Below are 18,719 nucleotides of genomic sequence, written 5' to 3'. Positions count from 1 at the left end.
CCTACCCTATCGTTTCAACAATTCTAGAAATCAATTCTTGCAATTATCCCTTTTATTTTAATTTTTAAGTTTTATTTATTTATTTATTTGATTAAGAGAGCACACAAGCAGGGGGAGAGGCAGAGGGAGAGGGAGAAGCAAGCTTCCCACTGAGCAGGGAGCCCTACGCAGGGCTTGATCCCAGGACCCTGGGACCATGACCCAAGCCAAAGGCAGATGCCCAACCATGTGAGCCACCCACGTGCCCTAACCCTTTTAGGTTTCAATTTCCCCCACTGAATCATTTCTTTCAGTTTAAGATCTCCCGTTTTCTTTCCCTCCCTCCCTCCCTCCCTCCTTCCCTCCCTTCCTTTTTCTTTCTTTTTTCTCTCTCTCTTTCTTTTTTAAAGAAGATGGTGCGGGAGGGGGAGTATAAGAGAGAGAATCTTAAGCAGGCTCCACACCCAGTGCAGAGACCAGGGCTCCATCTCGTAACTCTGATATCATGACCTGAGCCAAAATCAAGAGCTGGATGCTTAACTGACTGAGCCATCCAGGCATCCCTAAGATCTCCCATTTAAAAAAAAAAAAACCTAAATTGACTCCACAACCCTTTGAGTTATGACCCAATTCTCTGCTTCTCATCATAGCAAAACTTCTCAAAATAGCTGTTCACCTGATAACTGCCTCATTTCCTCATCTCCCATTTAGACCTACGGCATTAAATATTATCTATATACTTTAACTCCCAAAACTATTTCCTGCCCTGAGCTACAGATTCATATATTCTACTATATTTTTAAAGGTTTTTATTTATTTATTCAGGCAGATATGTGTGTGCGTATATATATAATGTGTGTGTGTATATATATATGGGGGGGGAGGGAGAGGCAGAGACACAGGCAGAGGGAGAAGCAGGCTCCATGCAGGGAGCCCGACGTGGGACTCGATCCCAGGTCTCCAGGATCAGGCCCTTGGGCTGAAGGCAGTGCTAAACTGCTGAGCCACCTGGGCTGCCCATACTATTTTCTTTAATGACTAAAAAGTAGCTCATACTTCATCATATCTAAAAGAGACTTTTGGTCTTCTTTTTTTTTTTAATATTTTATTTATTTATTCATGAGAGACACAGACTGAGAGAGAGAGAGAGGCAGAGACACAGGCAGAGGGAGAAGCGGGCTCCATGTGGGACTCGATCCCGGGACTCCAGGATCACACCCTGGACCAAAGGCAGGAGCCAAACTGCTGAGCCACCCAGGGATCCCCAGACTTTTGGTCTTCATTCTCAAACTGGTTTCCTTCTAATCTTTATCCTCTAGGAAAGAAGTAACATCATCTATCTAGTTGCTTATACCCCAAACCTAACAGGCAGCCTTGATTCCTTTTTCTCATCCCTCACATGCAATCCATCAGAGCAAGTCATATGGACTCTGAGATAAAAATCAAATTTTTTAGAATTATTTCAGAGGGTTAACTGGGGATGTAGCAACAACCCAGCCAAATAGCTAATCTGATGTTAAACACATGACTTTAAGCCCTGGAGACACTATACTAGAGTTCTGGAGTACAGATACATCTCATAGGACATGGCTTAGGAGCTTAAAGGTCTAGACAGAGATTCTGATGGACATTTAGTTCTGCAGAATACAACCAGGAGTCATACATGCTTAGCCTCCTGACATTTGCCTTTATAAAAGTTATGCATTAGAACTTTAAGATTCTTGAAAGATAAAGCTATAAGTGTGTACTCTGGACCAAAGTAGAAACATCATCCAAATCAAAACAAATGCCTTAAAAACAAAACAAAACAAAACAAAACAAAACAAAACAAAACAAAACAAAACAAATGCCTTATGACATGGTGGTATGTGGCTGTGGCCCAAGGACTGGGAACCAATGCAGATAACACTACTAGGAGGGTGCTTCTAAATGATGCAATCTATGAATCTGACTCCCAAAAGGTCACAATCCCTGGAGACAGTGTGTGTGTGTGTATGTTTGTGTGTGTGTGTAATGGGGGGGGGGTAGGGAGGTGGAAGGGGTAAAAGGAGTGGGAGGCTAGGGGTGGGGGAAATTGGGAAATACATTGTAATGAGAAACCAAAAGACGTGATAAACATGAGGGGTTTGAATTGACTGTCCAAACATATGCCTATCAGACATATGGGGTCTATGCAGTTTTGCTGGTTTTGTGGTATAGCACAGAAACTACTGTCCTTAGACGTGCTGGCCAGACCTTTGACCAGTAGGTAGTACTTAGTGTATAAATGGTGCTGTGAACAGAGTACCTGGATATGCCCGATATCCTCTAGCACACGAGGGTGCCACGCTGGGAAGAGGAGATACAACGATTCTAGAAAGAGACGAATGTATCATTCGTATTGCACCGCAAAAGGTGCAATAATACATTTCCTAACTGGTAGAATTCCCCACAGAGTGACTGACTGATGATCTTGGCTTAATACATGCTGGTTAGACAGATCTGTGCTCACTGGCTCTCTCCTAAATGTGCTTCTTGTTTGTGTAGAGCCTGGGTCTACACATATGGAATAGGAACATAAGGATAAAGCTACTGTAAAGCTCTCAGTGTATATTATTCAGATATCCATCATATTAAAAATGGTGGAAGAAAGAATACTGAAGTTTTCTTTGGACTTCCACAAACAAAGGGAAGGAAGATTTAAGATCTGGTCTGGGAATTCCAAAATGAGAAAAATATTCACTTAAACATAAATACTTCTAGATTGCTGAGCTTCAGGCTATTAACTCTTTTTATAACTTTTGGTATACTGTATTTGAAAAGAGGACTGGGCATAGTCTGAAATAGGAAAGAGATTAGAGTAAAATTTCAACCTGTAGTACAGCATGAACTCTGGGGAGTTAATTTAATGTTCAGTTCTTTCCATTTTAAAAGTCTGTTAAGAGGCAAAAGCTAAACTCATACAACTCAATACCAAACCCCACATAATCTGATTAATAAATGGGCAGAGGACCTGAAAAGACATTTTTCTGAAGAAGACAAACAGATGGCCAACAGGAAAAGATGCTCAATGTGACTCATCATCAGGGAAATGTAAATCAAAACCATGACATATCACCTCACACCAGTCAGAATGGCTAGTATAAAAAGACAAGAAATGACAAGTGTTGGCAAGGATGTGGAGAAAAGGGAATACTTGGGCACCATTGTTGCGAATGTAAACTCGTGCAGCCACTGTGTTGAAATAGTATGGGGATTCTTTGAAAAATTAAATATACTCTTTAAAAAAAGATTTTACTTATTTATATTAAAGAGAGAGAGAGAGAGAACAAAAGAATATAAGCAGGGGGAAGGGCTGAGGGAGAAGCAGACTCCGTTGAGCACAGAGCCTGACACGGAGCTCGATCCCAGGACCCCGGGATCATGACCTGGGTCAAAGGCAGACCCTTAACCGATGGAGCCACCCAGACGCCCCAGCTTTTTCTTTTAATATAGATCTATATCATTAGTAAAATTAACTTATGAGTGTTATCAAACAAGAATCTTTTACCAGAAAAATAACAGCATCCTTAGATACCAATATCTAATTCCCTCATTACATATCATATAATGAAAATAAAATTTTTATCTTTGTCATAAAAGCTACATTTTATAGTGAACTAGTTGAGCAGTTACCCATATTTACAGCATATTCAGCTTTAAATAAGTTAGTGATACATGACTTACCAAATATTCTTCTGTGCCATACAGAGAAACAAACTGTTCATCATCTTCTAATTCTCTAGCTGCACCAAAATCTGTGAGCTTGTACACAGACTGTCCATCTTCCCCTATAACACGCATGATATTTCCTGGTTTGATGTCACGGTGTACTATGCCGTTTTCTCGGAGATGATTCATTCCACCCACTTAATAAAACAAAAGAAATCATAATGTAGGCATCTATGCATATATGTGTGAACATCAAATTCATTGATATCATTCACTCATATTCATTCAATATGTTTTTCCATAAGTTGGTCTAAAGTCATTTTTGCCAAAGAAGGAATAGATGGTATTTTACATTTTATGTCTCATGTCTGAGTAAGGATCAATATGGTCTAGGGAAGAATCTAATCTCTCTTAATTAAATACTATTAGGAAAAAAGGAACAAAATGGTCTTAAGCATATGACTTTCTGAATTACTTTTGGTTATATACAGGAAGGTAACCTGCCTAAACTTAAGGATAATGATTTCTGAGAAAGATATCAAATTTTCACCATAATTTCATATTTCTTTAGCTTGGGAAAAAATTCCGTAAGAAAGTAAACTGGACTCAATACATAAAACAGTAAAAAAGTAATAGAGGCAAAGTGTCAGATTTGCTTCCGTTAAGAATATATTTCTTATAAGTTTAAAGCTGTTCTTCAAAGGCCATTTCCCCCTTTTTTCAGGATAAAGATGGCTACGTTGCTGAAATTAAGCTGTTTAGCTAACTGACTGGCAGTGCTACTGAATGCTAGTTTGAAACATTTGACAGCTGACAGGTGAATGTCCAAATATAACATGAAAATCAGTTTAGGGGCATCACATTCAATTATGGAAACTCAGGGCTACTGGTATTCTTAGGAAGTCATAGATTATTTATAACTTCTACTTGGTTAAACAGGCTGTAGCATATATTGCTTCTCTCTCATCTTATCCTTGCCTAGAGGGTCTCCACACTGCTTCTAGTGTCAAGTTTAAGAATTCCCACTAACCTTATGCCTTCTTTATCACTGGACTTTTCCCATTCCTCAAATACTGATTCACTCCTCGTCAAGAAGATATTATTCCCTTTGGGTGCCATATTCTTTTTTTTTTTTTAATAGCTTTGAGATAAAATTCACGCATCATAAAATTCAGCCTTTTAAAGTATACAATTGAGTAATTTTTAGAAGAGTCAAAGTGTACAACCATCACCACTATTTTCAGAACATTTTCATTATTCCAAAAAGAAACCCCATACCCATTAGCAGTCACTCAAGTCTGCCATCCCCTCTAGCCCCTGGCAACCACTAATCTGCTCTCTTTCTCCATGGATTGGCCTATCCCAGGCATTTCTTTTTTTTTTTTTTTTTTTTTTTTTTAAGATTTTACTTATTCATGAAAGACACAGAGAGAGGCAGAGACCAAGAGGGAGAAGCAAGCTCCTTGCAGGGAGCCCGATGAGGGACTCAATCCCTGGACCGGGATCACACCCTGAGCCGAAGGCAGATGCTCAACTGTTGAGCCACCCAAGTGTCTCATCCTGGGCATTTCCTATAAATGAGATCATAAATACTGTGACCTTTTGTGTCTGGTTTCCTTCACTTAGCATAATTTTTCAAGGTGCATCCATGAGATAGCATGTATCAGTACTTTTTCTTTTTTTTAAAGTAAGCTCTAGGCCCCATATGGGACTTGAACTCACGACCCCAAGACCAAGAGTCGTATGTTCTACTGACTGAGCCAGCCAGGCGCCCCATTTTTTTTTTTTTTTCATGAAAGAGTAATATGTCATTGCATGGATAATGGGTATTTTGCTTATTTACCAGTCGATGGACACTTGGGCTATTTCCATTTTTTGGGTATTATGCATACTGGTGTACAAGTTTTTGTGTGCATATGTTTTTAGTTCTTTTAGGTAAATACTTAGGAATAGAACTGCTAAGTCATATGGTAATTCTTTTTTTTTCCATATGGTAATTCTATGTTTAATCTTTTGAGGAACTACTAGACTGTTGTCCAAAGTGGCTGTACCTTTGTACAGTCCCACCAGCTATATGAGGCTTCCAACTTCTTCACATTCTTGTTAAACCTGTTTTTGTCTTTTTAAAATTCTATTTATTTGAGAGAGAAAGAGAGAGAGCGTATGTGTGTGCGTGAGCACAAGGAGGGGAAGAGGTGGACGGAGAGGATCTCAAGCAGGCTCCCTGCTGAGCACAGAGCCCAAAGCGGGGCTCAATCTCATGGCCCTGAGATCATGACGTAAGCCCAAACCAGAAGTCGGATATTCAACTGACTGGGCCACCCAGATGCCCCTGTTTTGTCTTTTTGATTTGGTCATGCTAGTACGTATGAAGTGCTATCATTTTGTGGTTTTGATTTGCATTTCCCTAATGACCAATAGCCCTGAGCATCTTTTTATGTGTTCTTGGCCATGTATGTGTATCTTCTTCTTTTTTTTTTTTTTAAAGATTTATTTATTTATTTATTTATTCATGATAGAGAGAGAGCGAGAGAGAGAGAGAGAGAGAGAGAGAGGCAGAGACACAGGAGGAGGGAGAAGCAGGCTCCAAGCCGGGAGCCCAACGTGGGACTCGATCCCGGGACTCCAGGATCGCGCTCTGGGCCAAAGGCAGGCACTAAACCACTGAGCCACCTATGTGTATCTTCTTTAAAGAAATCATTATCAAATCTTTTGCCTACTTTATTTTTTCCTTTTTCCCATTTTTAAATTGGCTCATTTGTATTTTGACTGTTGTCAGGATAAAAATTCCTTATTAGATATATGATTTACAAATATTTTCTCTCACTCTATGGCCGGTCTTTTCACTTACTTGATATTATCCTCTGAAACATAAAGGTTTTTAATGTTGATGAAATCCAATTTACCTATTTTTTCTTTTTGTACCTATGCTCTTGATGTCATATCTAAGAAAGTATTGCTAAAAGGTCTTTGGTTTTGAATATAAAAAGAATATGTTATCTTTAAAAATTCTTATGTCATTAGGGGCATGTGGGTGGCTTAGTCAGTTAAGGGTCCAACTCTTAATTACAACTTGGGTCTTGATATCAAGGTAGTGAGTTCAAGCTCCGTGATGGGCTCCATGGTGGGTGTGGAGCCCATAAAAAAATTTTTTTAATGTCATTAAATTATATATGCATATATCTATAAAATCATATAAATAAACATACCCACATCTCGCAAAACAATTAAGAATTCAGACTCTGGCAGTCCATAGGCATTAGATGGCTCTTCTAAAACAGTATATAAACTTCCACATGGACAAAATTCCATAATAAGTACTTTATGTCTTGTTGTTGTCTGGAAAAAAAAAATCACTAATTGGGACTCAATATAAAAAATAAGTTTTTATCATTTGCTAGTACTTACCTGATTTCACTTAAATGTAGAATCTATTACAATGATGAAGGCACTGTGAACTGCTTTACCTGGGATTTGTTAAATATTTACAATCAGTAAATATTTAACATATAACAATTAACATCTTTGCTCCCCTCCTTTTTAACAATTAACATCTTCTAAATATACAACACATCTAAACTAACATCTAAACTACTATTGGATTTGTTTTTTTTAAATGATTTTATTTATCTATCTATTTATTTATTTATTCACTCACTCACTCATTCATTCATTCATGAGAGGCACAGAGAGAGGCAGAGACACAGGCAGAGGGAGAAGCAGGCTTCATACAAGGAGCCTGAAACAAAACAAAACAAAACAAAACAAAACAAAACAAAACAAAACAAAAAAACAAAACAAGGAGCCTGATGTGGGACTTGATCCCAGGACCCCGGGGTGACGCCCTGAGCCAAAGGTAGACGCTCACCCACTGAGCCTCCCAGGAACCCCTGGATTTTTTTTTGAAGACAATCAAACCACAATGAAAGTTGCCTAATCTGAATTAGAAAATCACTGCTATACTATTATAATGGTTCTTTAAAAATTACCTTTAACTTCAAATACATAATAATACATTTAGGACATTAATCCTCTAATAACTCTTTTAAAACACCTGAAATTCTTCTCATGACAAGTGTTTTTACTTCAGGGAATGCAGTGCTAGTCTTAGAAACAAATAGATGGCCGAGTAGTCCCTCTTGTAACAACGTTCTAGTCTATCCATCTGCATTTGAGCTACTGATTTGTTTTAAACCTTTTAATGTATCACTGATTATAAGATACACCATCAATTTAAGAACAGCTTTAGAGGGAAAAAGAAGTAACCACCAAATTACATATATATACTGATTATAAGATATATGCCCATTTCAGGATCTTGAAAATGTGATTATGGAGTGTTAAAATCCAGCATTCATCTCCAATTTTTCATCCTTTCTTTTATAATTTTTTCTACATATTCCCAAAACAGTTTTATAAAATATTTTGTATTTCTCTACTATTAGTTATAAGAAGAGATAAATAACTTTAAAAGACTGTTATTTCTAAATAATCAAATAATATGTTGACTGTTGAAAATTTGGGAAATACTCATAATTCCATCACCCAGAGAGTATTTTGGTGCATTTCCTTTCAGTCTTTTTCCTATATATCAAATCACATTATAGATACATAACACTATTTGTACATAATACTGTATTTTCCAGATCATACCGCATATCTAGTCTTAATCCTGTTTTTCTACCATAACATTACACACAAGCACGTTCCCAGGTGATTAAAACTTTGGTAAATCTCTCTTTTCATTACTGCTTAACTATTGTGTAGCAAAGAATAAATTTTATCCTATAAGGTAAAGCATTTGTCTGCCCACGGCTACTAAGAGGTGGTCACTAAGCATCTGAATATCTTGTCTGCTAGAAGTCTTTCTTTCAATGAGGGCTTTGGCCATGTAACAGTTTAATGATGTGACTTTACAACAGGGGTTTTAGGATGTACACGTCTATCTCAATTTCCAGAGGAAATTGAGACTAAAGGTATTGACCTGAACCTCTGGAAAGGGCTAAACACTAAAGGCAGGCAGTATGTGATTAAGTCCCAATAAAAACTCTGGACACCAAAGGCTCAAGTGAGTTTCTGAGGCTAGTGATTTTCAGTGCATACTGTCATGCATCATTATGTATCTATGAGGACAAGCAAGATTAATGTTTGAAATCCTCCTATATAGTGTCTTATGAATTTTTTCCTTTGGTTTTAATTTGTATCTTTTGCTATACAATAAAACCGTAACTATGAGCATAGTGCTTTCCTGAGTTCTAAGAGTCATACAACATTCTATTTTTAAGATTTTATTTATTTGTTTGACAGAGAGAGCAAGCGAGCATGAGTAGGGGGAGGAGCAGAAGGAAGGGACAAGCAGACCCCCTGCTGAGCTAAGAGCCTGACATGGTTGGATCCCACAGCCGTAGGATTATGACTTGAGCCGAAACCAAGAGTCGGATACTTAACTGACTGAGCTACCCAGGCGCCCTGAATCATTCAACATTCTAACAAATTGTCAAATCTGGGAGTAGTCATGAGGAGCCCGATTTTTTTTTTTTTTTTAAAGATTTTATTTATTCATGAGAGACGCAGAGAGAGAGAGAGAGAGGCAGAGACACAGGCAGAGGGAGAAGCAGGCTCCATGCAGGGAGCCTGATGTGGGACTCGATCGCAGGACTCCAGGATCATGCCCTGGGCTGAAGGCGGCACTAAACTACTGGGCCACCAGGGCTGCCTTTTTTTTGTTTGTTTGTTTTTAAGATTGTATTTATTTATTCATGAGAGACATAGAGGCAGAGACAGGCAGAGGGAGAAGCAGGCTCCATGCAGGGAGCCCAAGGTGGGACTCGATCCTGGGACCCCAGGATCACGCCCTGGGCCAAAGGTAGGGGCCAAACCCTTGAGCCGCCCAGAAATCCCTGAGGAGCCCCAAATTTGTAGCCAGCTGGTCTGAAGTGATGGTAGCCCTAGGAAACTCATTCAGCTAGTGTCTGAATGAGCGGAGTCCTGTGGGGACTGTTCTCTTTGACTGTGTAGTATGGCGTCAAACTCTTTGGTCGTTGGCGTCAGAAGTCTGGAACAGGGGATCCCTGGGTGGCTCAGCGGTTTAGCGCCTGCCTTTGCCCCTGGCGTGATCCTGGAGTCCCAGGATCAAGTCCCACCTCAGGCTCCCGCATGGAGCTTGCTTCTCCCTCTGCCTGTGTCTCTGCCTCTCTCTCTCTATGTCTATCATAAATAAATAAATAAATCTTAAAAAAAAAAAAAAAAAAAGTCTTGAACAAACTTGGCAATCTGGAGGGCTACACTCTTAACCTTGAGCACAACAAACTGCATAACTATCCATCACATATTCTAACTTATTTTACCACTCTTTATTGTAAATAGGGCAGTAATGAACATCTTTGTGCATAAAACTGTAATTTACATTTCTGATTAGTTCCTAAGTACTCACTAAAAATGAAATCAGTATAAGGAATACAAACTGCCAAACTATTATTCAAAATGTATGATTTTATGGATTACTCATATCTAAAGGGATTAAACTAAATTTCTATTTCCATTACTTCTAGAGAATTTTCCTAATGACATTCTTATTTTCACTGTTTCTCCCTAAAATCAATTCTATCTTTTACATACTATATTAACATATATAGTATATACTTTATATACTGTATTGATTTCTGGATTCTTCTTTTATAAAGGCTTCTTTGTATTGTTTGATTTGCTCCTTTTATAATTATGTCAATTTAACTTCACCTAGTTTTTGGTTTTATTTATTTATTTTTTTTAATTTTTTAAAATTTTTATTTATTTATGATAGAGAGAGAGAGAGACAGAGACACAGGCAGAGGGAGAAGCAGGCTCCATGCACCAGGAGCCCGACGTGGGATTCGATCCCGGGTCTCCAGGATCGCGCCCTGGGCCAAAGGCAGGCGCCAAACCGCTGCGCCACCCAGGGATCCCAGTTTTTGGTTTTAGTAAAAATACTGATAACCATATTCTTTTCTTTCTTTTTTTTTTTAAGATTTATTTATTTATTCAGAGAGAGAGAGAGAGAGAGAGAGAAAGACAGAGACACAGGCAGAGGGAGAAGCAGGCTCCACGCAGGGAGCCCAATGTGGGACTTGATCCCGGGTTTCCAGGATCACACCCTGGGATGCAGGCGGCGCTACACAGCTGCGCCACCGGGGCTGCCCTGATAACCATATTCTTTACTCTTAGTTCTTATACTACTTTTTTGGATTATATGATACTTCATTTCCATTGTTTTATCTCTTCAAGAATCTTTGATGACAGAGTGTTTGGTTATATGAGCTCTCATTTTCACCATTTAAAAAAACTCATTGTTTATAAAACAATTTTTTATATTAGGTCATACCTCCTGGATTGTAATAACTACAACAAATAGGACAGGATTACCTAAAACTTGATTACTTACCTCCTCTTCAATAGCAAATAATTTGACAATATTTTTGTGATTGAGTTTTTTTAACACTTCAAATTCTCTCATTTGAACATCCACTGGACGAAGGAAGCTTATGTTATTAAACACTTTGATAGCAAATAAGTCACCAGTTTTCTAAAAAAAAAAAAAAAAAAGAGAGAGAGAAAAGTCTTATTTATTTATAATATTATAATGAAGATTAAAAAAATACTATTAGAATTAGCTATAACAATTTATCTGTCTTATAGAACACCCAAATATTTTTCAGCATAGGTAATTGTAGTAGGGCTCTTGATTTCCTTTTAAAGTTAAAAGCATGCAACTCTTGATCTCAGGGCCGTGAGTTCAAGTCCCACATTGGGCCTACAGCCTACTTAAAAATAAGTAAATAAAAGTTAAAAAAAAAAAAAAAAGAAAAAAAAAAAGCTTCCACTATGATACCTGAGGCAAAGACAGCCATTTACATAAAAGATAAGAACTCAAAAAAAAAAAAAGAACTCTAATAATACCCGATGTGAGAGTATATTTTATTTTTATTGTATTTTTTTTGAGAGTATATTTTAGATAAGAAAGTCAGATAAGAAACTCAGAAGGGTTTCTCCAGGGCCTAATAATTTAAAAACTAAACAAAACAGCAAAAGAGAGATTGAAAACAATACTCCATATATGAAATTTCACTAAGAAACTCAAGGTAATGAAATTAACTGTTAAGAAACACTTGAGAGCACCCGGGTGGTGCGGTTTCAGCCACGATGTCATGGGTCCTGGAACTGAGCTCTGCGCTTGGTGGGGAATCTGCTTGAAGATCTTCTCCCTCTGTCCTTCCCCCTGCATGAGTGTGCTTTCTCTCTTAAATAAATAGAAATCTTAAAAAAAAAAAAAAAAAAAAAAAGAAACACTCCCTAGCTGCAATACTGTATTTGTAGATATGTTATGTGGAAGTAGGAGCTGAATTCAAGTAGCCTATCGTCCTTGGATCGATTGCATCACTGCTACTTTGAAGATCTTTCTGTGACTTCATCTAGATGACTAGGGCAGATTGTTTCTTTTCCTTTTTTTTTTTTTTTGTTTAAAGAATTTATTTATTTATTCATGAGAGACACAGAGAGTGAGGCACAGACACAGGCAGAGGGAGAAGCAGGCTCCCTGCAAGGAGCCCGATGTGGAACTCAATCCCAGGACCCCGGGATCATGACCTGAGCCAAAAGCAGATGCTCAACCACTGAGCCACCCGGGTGCCCCAGGTTGTTTCTTTATAGAGCTTTCTCTTAGAGAATCAAAGATATTTCCTTTTCTCTCTGGATGTAGCTACAGCACTCCACTCTTACTCTCTCATGGAATACTGAAATAGATTACACAGAAAATTACAATGCACAGCGGTAGCTGGGACTCTTAGAAGTAGAAATATATGCTGAATTTCAGGTAAACGTTACCTTCTTATGTTCTTCATATTAACTTTACTTTAAGGCTCTCTCTCTTCCAGACCCTCCCATTTCCTTCCAATCATTCTAATCCGCAAGCCTCTCCTTGGTGGTCAGTCCAGATTCTTTGAGTTTAATCTTACTTTTCCCACAATCCAAGGTTGAACTTCCCTGGAGCAAGTGGAAAGATCATTTCCTCTTTGACTTTGGGGATCAAGCACCACCTGCCTAAAGATATTTCATGGCTGCCTGTCAGGATCTCCGTGCTGAGCCTGCTTTGATGCCCTTTCCAAAGCTTTCCGTACAGATTCACCACTTATAGCCATGATTACATCAGAAGCTCACAATCTTTTTCTCACTTCAGAAACCTCATGATCTTTTTTTTTCTTAAAACCATTTAACTGCTTCACAACATCTTGTCAAGATCACTACTTGGAGACCACCACCTATGTGATGTGATCACACTTCCCTCACTCTTGCCCACCACCCATTTTTAGACAATATGAAAACAGAGTAACAACTGAACCACAGTTAAACTACATTGTTTTTCCATTTGTTTAATCGGTATAAGAACACTGCCAGATGTATACCACCAAGATTTTTCTTGAAGATACTTGTTTCCAACCTAGTCTAAAATTAGGAGATTCCTAACAGAGGAGCAACTGGAAAATAAGACAATGTTGCAAAGTGCCCAATGCCATTAAGGCTAGTATTTTGTAAACTTTTGTAGTCTGTATCATACCTTGAGATCACTGGCATATGTGTGGGAATGTACTGTTCTCCCTTTTTCAACTGCATAGTCACTGTCCCTAAGTCAAAGCATAGATGAGTAATACTTAGAGGATCTATGTGCATATATATAGTCGACCCTTGAACAATGTGAGGGTTAGGGGTGCTCACCCTCCGTGCAGTCAAAAATCCACATTTAACTTAGACTCTCCAAAAACTTAACTACTAATAACCCATTGTTGACTAGAAGCCTTACTGGGAACATAAACAAGGTAAATTTTGCATGTTACATGCACTCCTACAATAAAGTAAACCAGAAAATAAAATGTTATTTATTTATTTTTTTAAAGATTTTATTTATTCATAGAGCCAGAGAGAGAGAGAGAGAGAGAGAGAGAGAGAGAGAGAGGCAGAGACACAGGCAGAGGGAGAAGCAGGCACCACACAGAGAGCCTGACGTGGGACTCGATCCCAGGTCTCCAGGATCACGCCCTGGGCTGCAGGCGGCGAAAATAAAATGTTATTAAGAAACATTTGGGGGCAGCCCCCGTGGTTCAGCGGTTTAGTGCTGCCTTCAGCCCTGATCCTGGAGACCCAGGATCGAGTCCCATGTCAGGTTCCCTGCATGGAGCCTGCTTCTCCCTCTGCCTGTGTCTCTGCCTCTCTCTCTGTGTCTCTTGTGAATAAATAAATAAAATCTTTTTTTTTTCTGCTTTTTTTTTTATTTTTTTTAATTTTTATTTATTTATGATAGTTACAGAGAGAGAGGGGGGGAGGCAGAGACACAGGCAGAGGGAGAAGCAGGCTCCATGCACCGGGAGCCCGATGTGGGATTCGATCCCGGGTCTCCGGGATCACGCCCTGGGCCAAAGGCAGGCGCCAAACCGCTGCGCCACCCAGGGATCCCTTTTTTTTTTTTTTTAAAGAAAGAAACATTTGCGTAGCTCAGCTGGTTAAATGAGCTCAGGTCATGATTCTAAATTCCTGGGACTGAGTCCCGAATTGGGCCCCCTGTTCAGCAAGGAGTCTGCTTCTACCTCTCCCTCTCCCTCTGCCCCTGCCCCTGCTTCTCTTCTCTCACTTGTGCTCTCTCTCAGATAAATAAAATCTCAAAAAAAAAAAAAAAAAAAGTACTCATAAGGAAAATACATTTACAGTACTATACTGTATTTATTGAAAAAAAATCACATGTAAGTAGACCCGTACAGTTCAAACCCATGTTGTTCAAGGACCAAATGTATAAATACAGGCAGATCAAATATCCTTCCTACAGCTCTCTTCAACTTCACCATGGTCATCACACACATACACATTCATCAGATAAACTAGTAACTAAAAACAACTCAGTGAGAGACAGCTGAAGGAGATAATATACTTTGAATAACCAGTAGTAAATTTGGAAATTGGGTCATTCTAGGCAATAATATAAAAATAATATAAAAAGGTTTAACTAATACCATGGTTAAAAATCCTTAGTTACTAAGGGCAAGTAAGATTTTTGTGGGTATAGTCCTAAACCTTTGAAACTGATGTTACCGAGAACAAACATGGTTTCTCAAAATACATCCCTGGGAAGAATATTAGGGCCTGAATACTAAACTGACTCTTCACAATCTTTTAGTAAATTCCTAGGACTCTCAAATCCCTATTTTAGGCCTTCTGACTATATTGAATAAAATACACTGTTTCCTTTGAAGAAGAACTTTAGCTTATCTTAGGGTAGTCCAATCTGTCCCCATTCATTCATTCATTCATTCATTCCACAAACATCTACAGAATGCATACTATATACAGGAACTTTTTTTTTTTTTTTTTTTTTATATACAGGAACTTAAGGACACCGAGTATCTAAGGAAAGAGGACCAGAATATATGAATTATGCCTCACCCAATTTCTGTCACTGTTGACCACTTATCAAGCCATCAGTTTCCAATTTACATCCCTTCCAATGCCAACCTTGCTACTAAACCCAAAACTCTTTGTGGGAACGAACTGCACATTCACTAAATCCATCACAGTGCCTGTCACATACCAAGTGATTATTAAAGTTAAGTTAATTTGGGTCACAGGAAGACAGTCAGATAGGGTCTCAATGTTAAATCCTGTGTCATCATCCATTTTTTTTCTCTTCTTGGGATAGAGTACAACACAAAAATTTCTAGGATAGGAATATCCAAAGCGACCACAATGGATTTGATAAAGGACCCAGAGACCATAACAAACTGAATCAAGGGACTAGAACCTGTGGACAATTCTGGAATCAGAGGGGCAAAGGCTAAAAGCCGTATCACACTTCTGATTCATTCTCTATGAACCAGAGGCTGTTTACAGTCCTCATTTCTCTCCAGAGGAAACAGCCCCTCCCTTCTGAGTGCTTATGGTTTCCGACAGAACTGATTGGTAATCACAAGGCTACCGGAAAACACGAAGGAAAACATGAAGAAACTCCTCCTTACTAAAATATTTTAAGCTCTTGTTTCTCAAAATAAGAATTTAAAAGGCTCTGAACATCATTAAGCTCAAAACAAATACACAGTGTGAAAAATTAGTGGATTATTTGCATTATAAAAGAATGTTTTTAGTCCATTACTTTTCCAGCTTACTTTCCAGAATAGGAACTTTAATGACCTTAAGTTTCATTTTAAATTATTTTAATTATCTTTATTTTCATCCTCCAGTATAGAATCTGACAGAAAACCTTTTTGGTTCTTGAAGTGCCTCCGAGATTAGCCCTTTTATTCTATTCTAATGTCCATTAACAAGTTCTGTTTACCTTATACCCTTTAAGGGTGGGCTCCTTGCTGATAATCTCATTTTATTGCAATCTACCCTGTAGGATGCTGTTTACTGGGACACGTAGCTGTAGTACCGCCTAGCAGAATCCTGTGGCTTGACCTCAAACTGTACGTCTGCCTTCCCATACTTCTCCCTTGTGTGTAGCCCACCTCAGTGCATTGCCAACTTCTCTGCTAGTGAGATCGCTCGCTACCATAGAAGGACCAGGTTGGGGAAAGAAATCAAAAGGTACAACACTAATTTTCCTAGTCTCTTTTTTAACCAATCTCCTTTTTTTCTCCACTCCCAACACATAATCTGTGCTACCACTGGGTAAGTATCACTATCTCTGACACAAGCTATATTTTATTTTATTTTTTTTAAAGATTTTATTTATTTATTCATGATAGTCACACACACAGAGAGAGAGAGGCAGAGACACAGGCAGAGGGAGAAGCAGGCTCCATGCACCGGGAGCCCGATGTGGGATTCGATCCCGGGTCTCCAGGATCGCGCCCTGGGCCAAAGGCAGGCGCCAAACCTCTGCGCCACCCAGGGATCCCACAAGCTATATTTTAACCACAAAAACAGGAACTCTCTTTAAACAGTATAACCGAAAACATTCTGTCTCACGTTTTAGGACAAGTGCGCTTCTCAGAAGAGTACATATACAGTGATAAAAAGCCTTCACGGTTTTCTCTGAACCAACCTTATGCCTTCCACGAAAGACATTTGCAGTAGCTCCTTGGCCTAAAATATCAGATAAAAGCCACAGATGATTGGAAGTGCTCTGCATCTCGGCTTGGTCAGGAGATCTTGTTACGCTAAGAGAGAAGAAAAAATTTGCATGTTTTAAGGGAATAATACATTTAAGGAACAAACATGAGCTATTTTTAGTCTCCAGGAAGATCACCACTTATTGTTAAACTGAAGCGTACAGTCTCACATAAAAATCAGTTTCCAAAAATATTGAAGGCTAAAATGCTGTGTGGGCTCTGAAAAAAAACATTAACCAATGACATCTTATATATTTGCTTTAACTCACTTATCACAGAGCTGCAGAAATGTTTATGTCCCTTCTAATTTTATCTCAGAGAGAGTGATACTGGCCACTTAACTCCTTCAAATGTCCTGGAAGATTAATCAATGATGAATTATTATTATTATTTTTAACTTTATTTATTTATTCATGAGAGACCCAGAGAGAGACAGAGACACAGGCAGAGGGAGAAGCAGGCTCCATGCAGGGAGCCCGACGCAGGACTCGATCCCGGGTCTCCAGGATCACGCCTCGAGCCGAAGGCAGATGCTCAACAACTGAGCCACCCAGGCATCCCCTCAATGATGAATTATAAGGTGCTTTAATGTAACAATGTAAAACGTAACAGAAATATAGAAAATACTTTGTTTCTTTAAGGGCAGGGCTACACTAATGAAAACTGTTGCCACTGCAGAACATTTCCAGGAGGTAAAATTTCACCAGCACATAGCCTCACAATCATAATAGAAAAGTGAAACATTTTTTTGTTCCTTAAAGGTTATCAACTCTCCTGGAATTAGAGGATAATGTGCCCAACTTCCAAGTCTATAAAAATACACATATTAAGTGTTTATTACTAAGTCTTAAAAAACAAGGAAAGGAGGCTATGTAGTATTAAGTAAAATCTCTGTAACCTCTGTTTGATTTTGCTGTAAACCTAAAATTGCTCTAAGAAATAAAGTTGAGGGGATCCCTGGGTGGCTCAGCGGTTCCGGTGTGATCCTGGAGTCCCAGGATTGAGTCCTGCGTCAGGCTCTTGCCATGGGGCCTGCTTCTCCCTCTGCCTGTGTCTTTGCCTGTCTCTATCATGAAAAAATAAATAAAACCTTAAAAAAAAAAAAAAAAGAAATAAAGTTTATTTAAGGAAAAAAAAAAAAAAAGCATCACCCCCCCCTACCTAGCCTTCACCTTTAACACAGAAAAGCTATTATGACTATCAGGATATTAAAAATACTTGAGCTCCACGTTGGAATAAAAATCAGCGTGAAATGTAGCCTCGCCACGCCCCCTTCAACCTGCGGTAGTATCAGATCAGGACAGATCTTCATATTCCTTTGTAGTCAGTTCATCAGAGCAGAGTGGGGTGTTCAGTGACGAATTAATTGATGACTACCCATATTCCAGGAAGGCTTAGGGACATCATGAATGGCCCATTTGCAACAGGGTCGCATATTAAGACATCTAATCTTACCGCCCGTCTAATTTAGATAAGGAAATGTCACACGCAGCAATGTGGTGGCAATAAGCAAGAAAAAGGAGATGCGCTGTTTCACAAGTAAGGCAGACACACATATGCTGCTGGAGGGAACCGGGGGGACTTCCTCCACTGTCTTCTCAGATATTTTCCAGGAACGAAAAAACCTGCCCCAAGTCCAGGGGCTGAGATAACTGTAAAATGCAAAAAATGGTGTCATTCGGAGCCTTGTCCCGGGTCGTGAGTGGCAGAGAGAGACACCTGTGTCGGCCAAGGTGCGTGCTGCCTGCAGGGGATGCGCGCGCAGTCTCGCGACGACCGGGAAGGCCCGCGGGAGCCGCGGCGGGGCGGTGACTCAGCGGGTCCGCGAGGGGGCGCGGCGGGGCGCGGCGGGGCTCGGCGGGGCGCCCACTGCCGCAGCTCGCACCGGCCGCGGGGTCGGGCCGCGGGGGCGGGGGCGGGGTC

At 39.4% G+C, this 18,719-nt stretch overlaps 1 protein-coding gene across 5 annotated transcripts in view; it reads right to left on the bottom strand.

Annotated features, from left to right (window-relative positions):
• TBK1 (TANK binding kinase 1) overlaps positions 1-18,719 on the bottom strand; it is a 41,617-nt gene that overhangs the window by 22,278 nt on the left and 620 nt on the right. The window contains exons 2-6 of one of the 5 annotated variants that reach the window (XM_072843113.1): positions 16,730-16,844; positions 11,090-11,230; positions 6,879-7,008; positions 4,700-4,845; positions 3,685-3,866 (exon numbers count right to left, since the gene is read on the bottom strand). In XM_072843113.1, coding sequence (XP_072699214.1) covers positions 3,685-3,858 — 174 coding nt within the window. In that variant the 5' untranslated portion in view covers positions 3,859-3,866; positions 4,700-4,845; positions 6,879-7,008; positions 11,090-11,230; positions 16,730-16,844. Of the gene's footprint in view, positions 1-3,684; positions 3,867-4,699; positions 4,846-6,878; positions 7,011-11,089; positions 11,231-12,528; positions 12,688-16,729; positions 16,845-18,251; positions 18,444-18,719 lie in introns of those variants that run through there. The other 4 variants (XM_072843112.1, XM_072843111.1, XM_072843115.1 and 1 more) reach the window with 4 other exon arrangements.

The sequence above is a fragment of the Canis lupus genome, chromosome 11 (assembly GCF_048164855.1).
Source record: "Canis lupus baileyi chromosome 11, mCanLup2.hap1, whole genome shotgun sequence".
In the NCBI taxonomy this organism is placed as follows: Eukaryota; Metazoa; Chordata; class Mammalia; order Carnivora; family Canidae; genus Canis; species Canis lupus.
The sequence above is the reverse complement of the archived record's forward strand: the minus strand, read 5'-3'. Positions and strand labels throughout refer to the sequence as shown.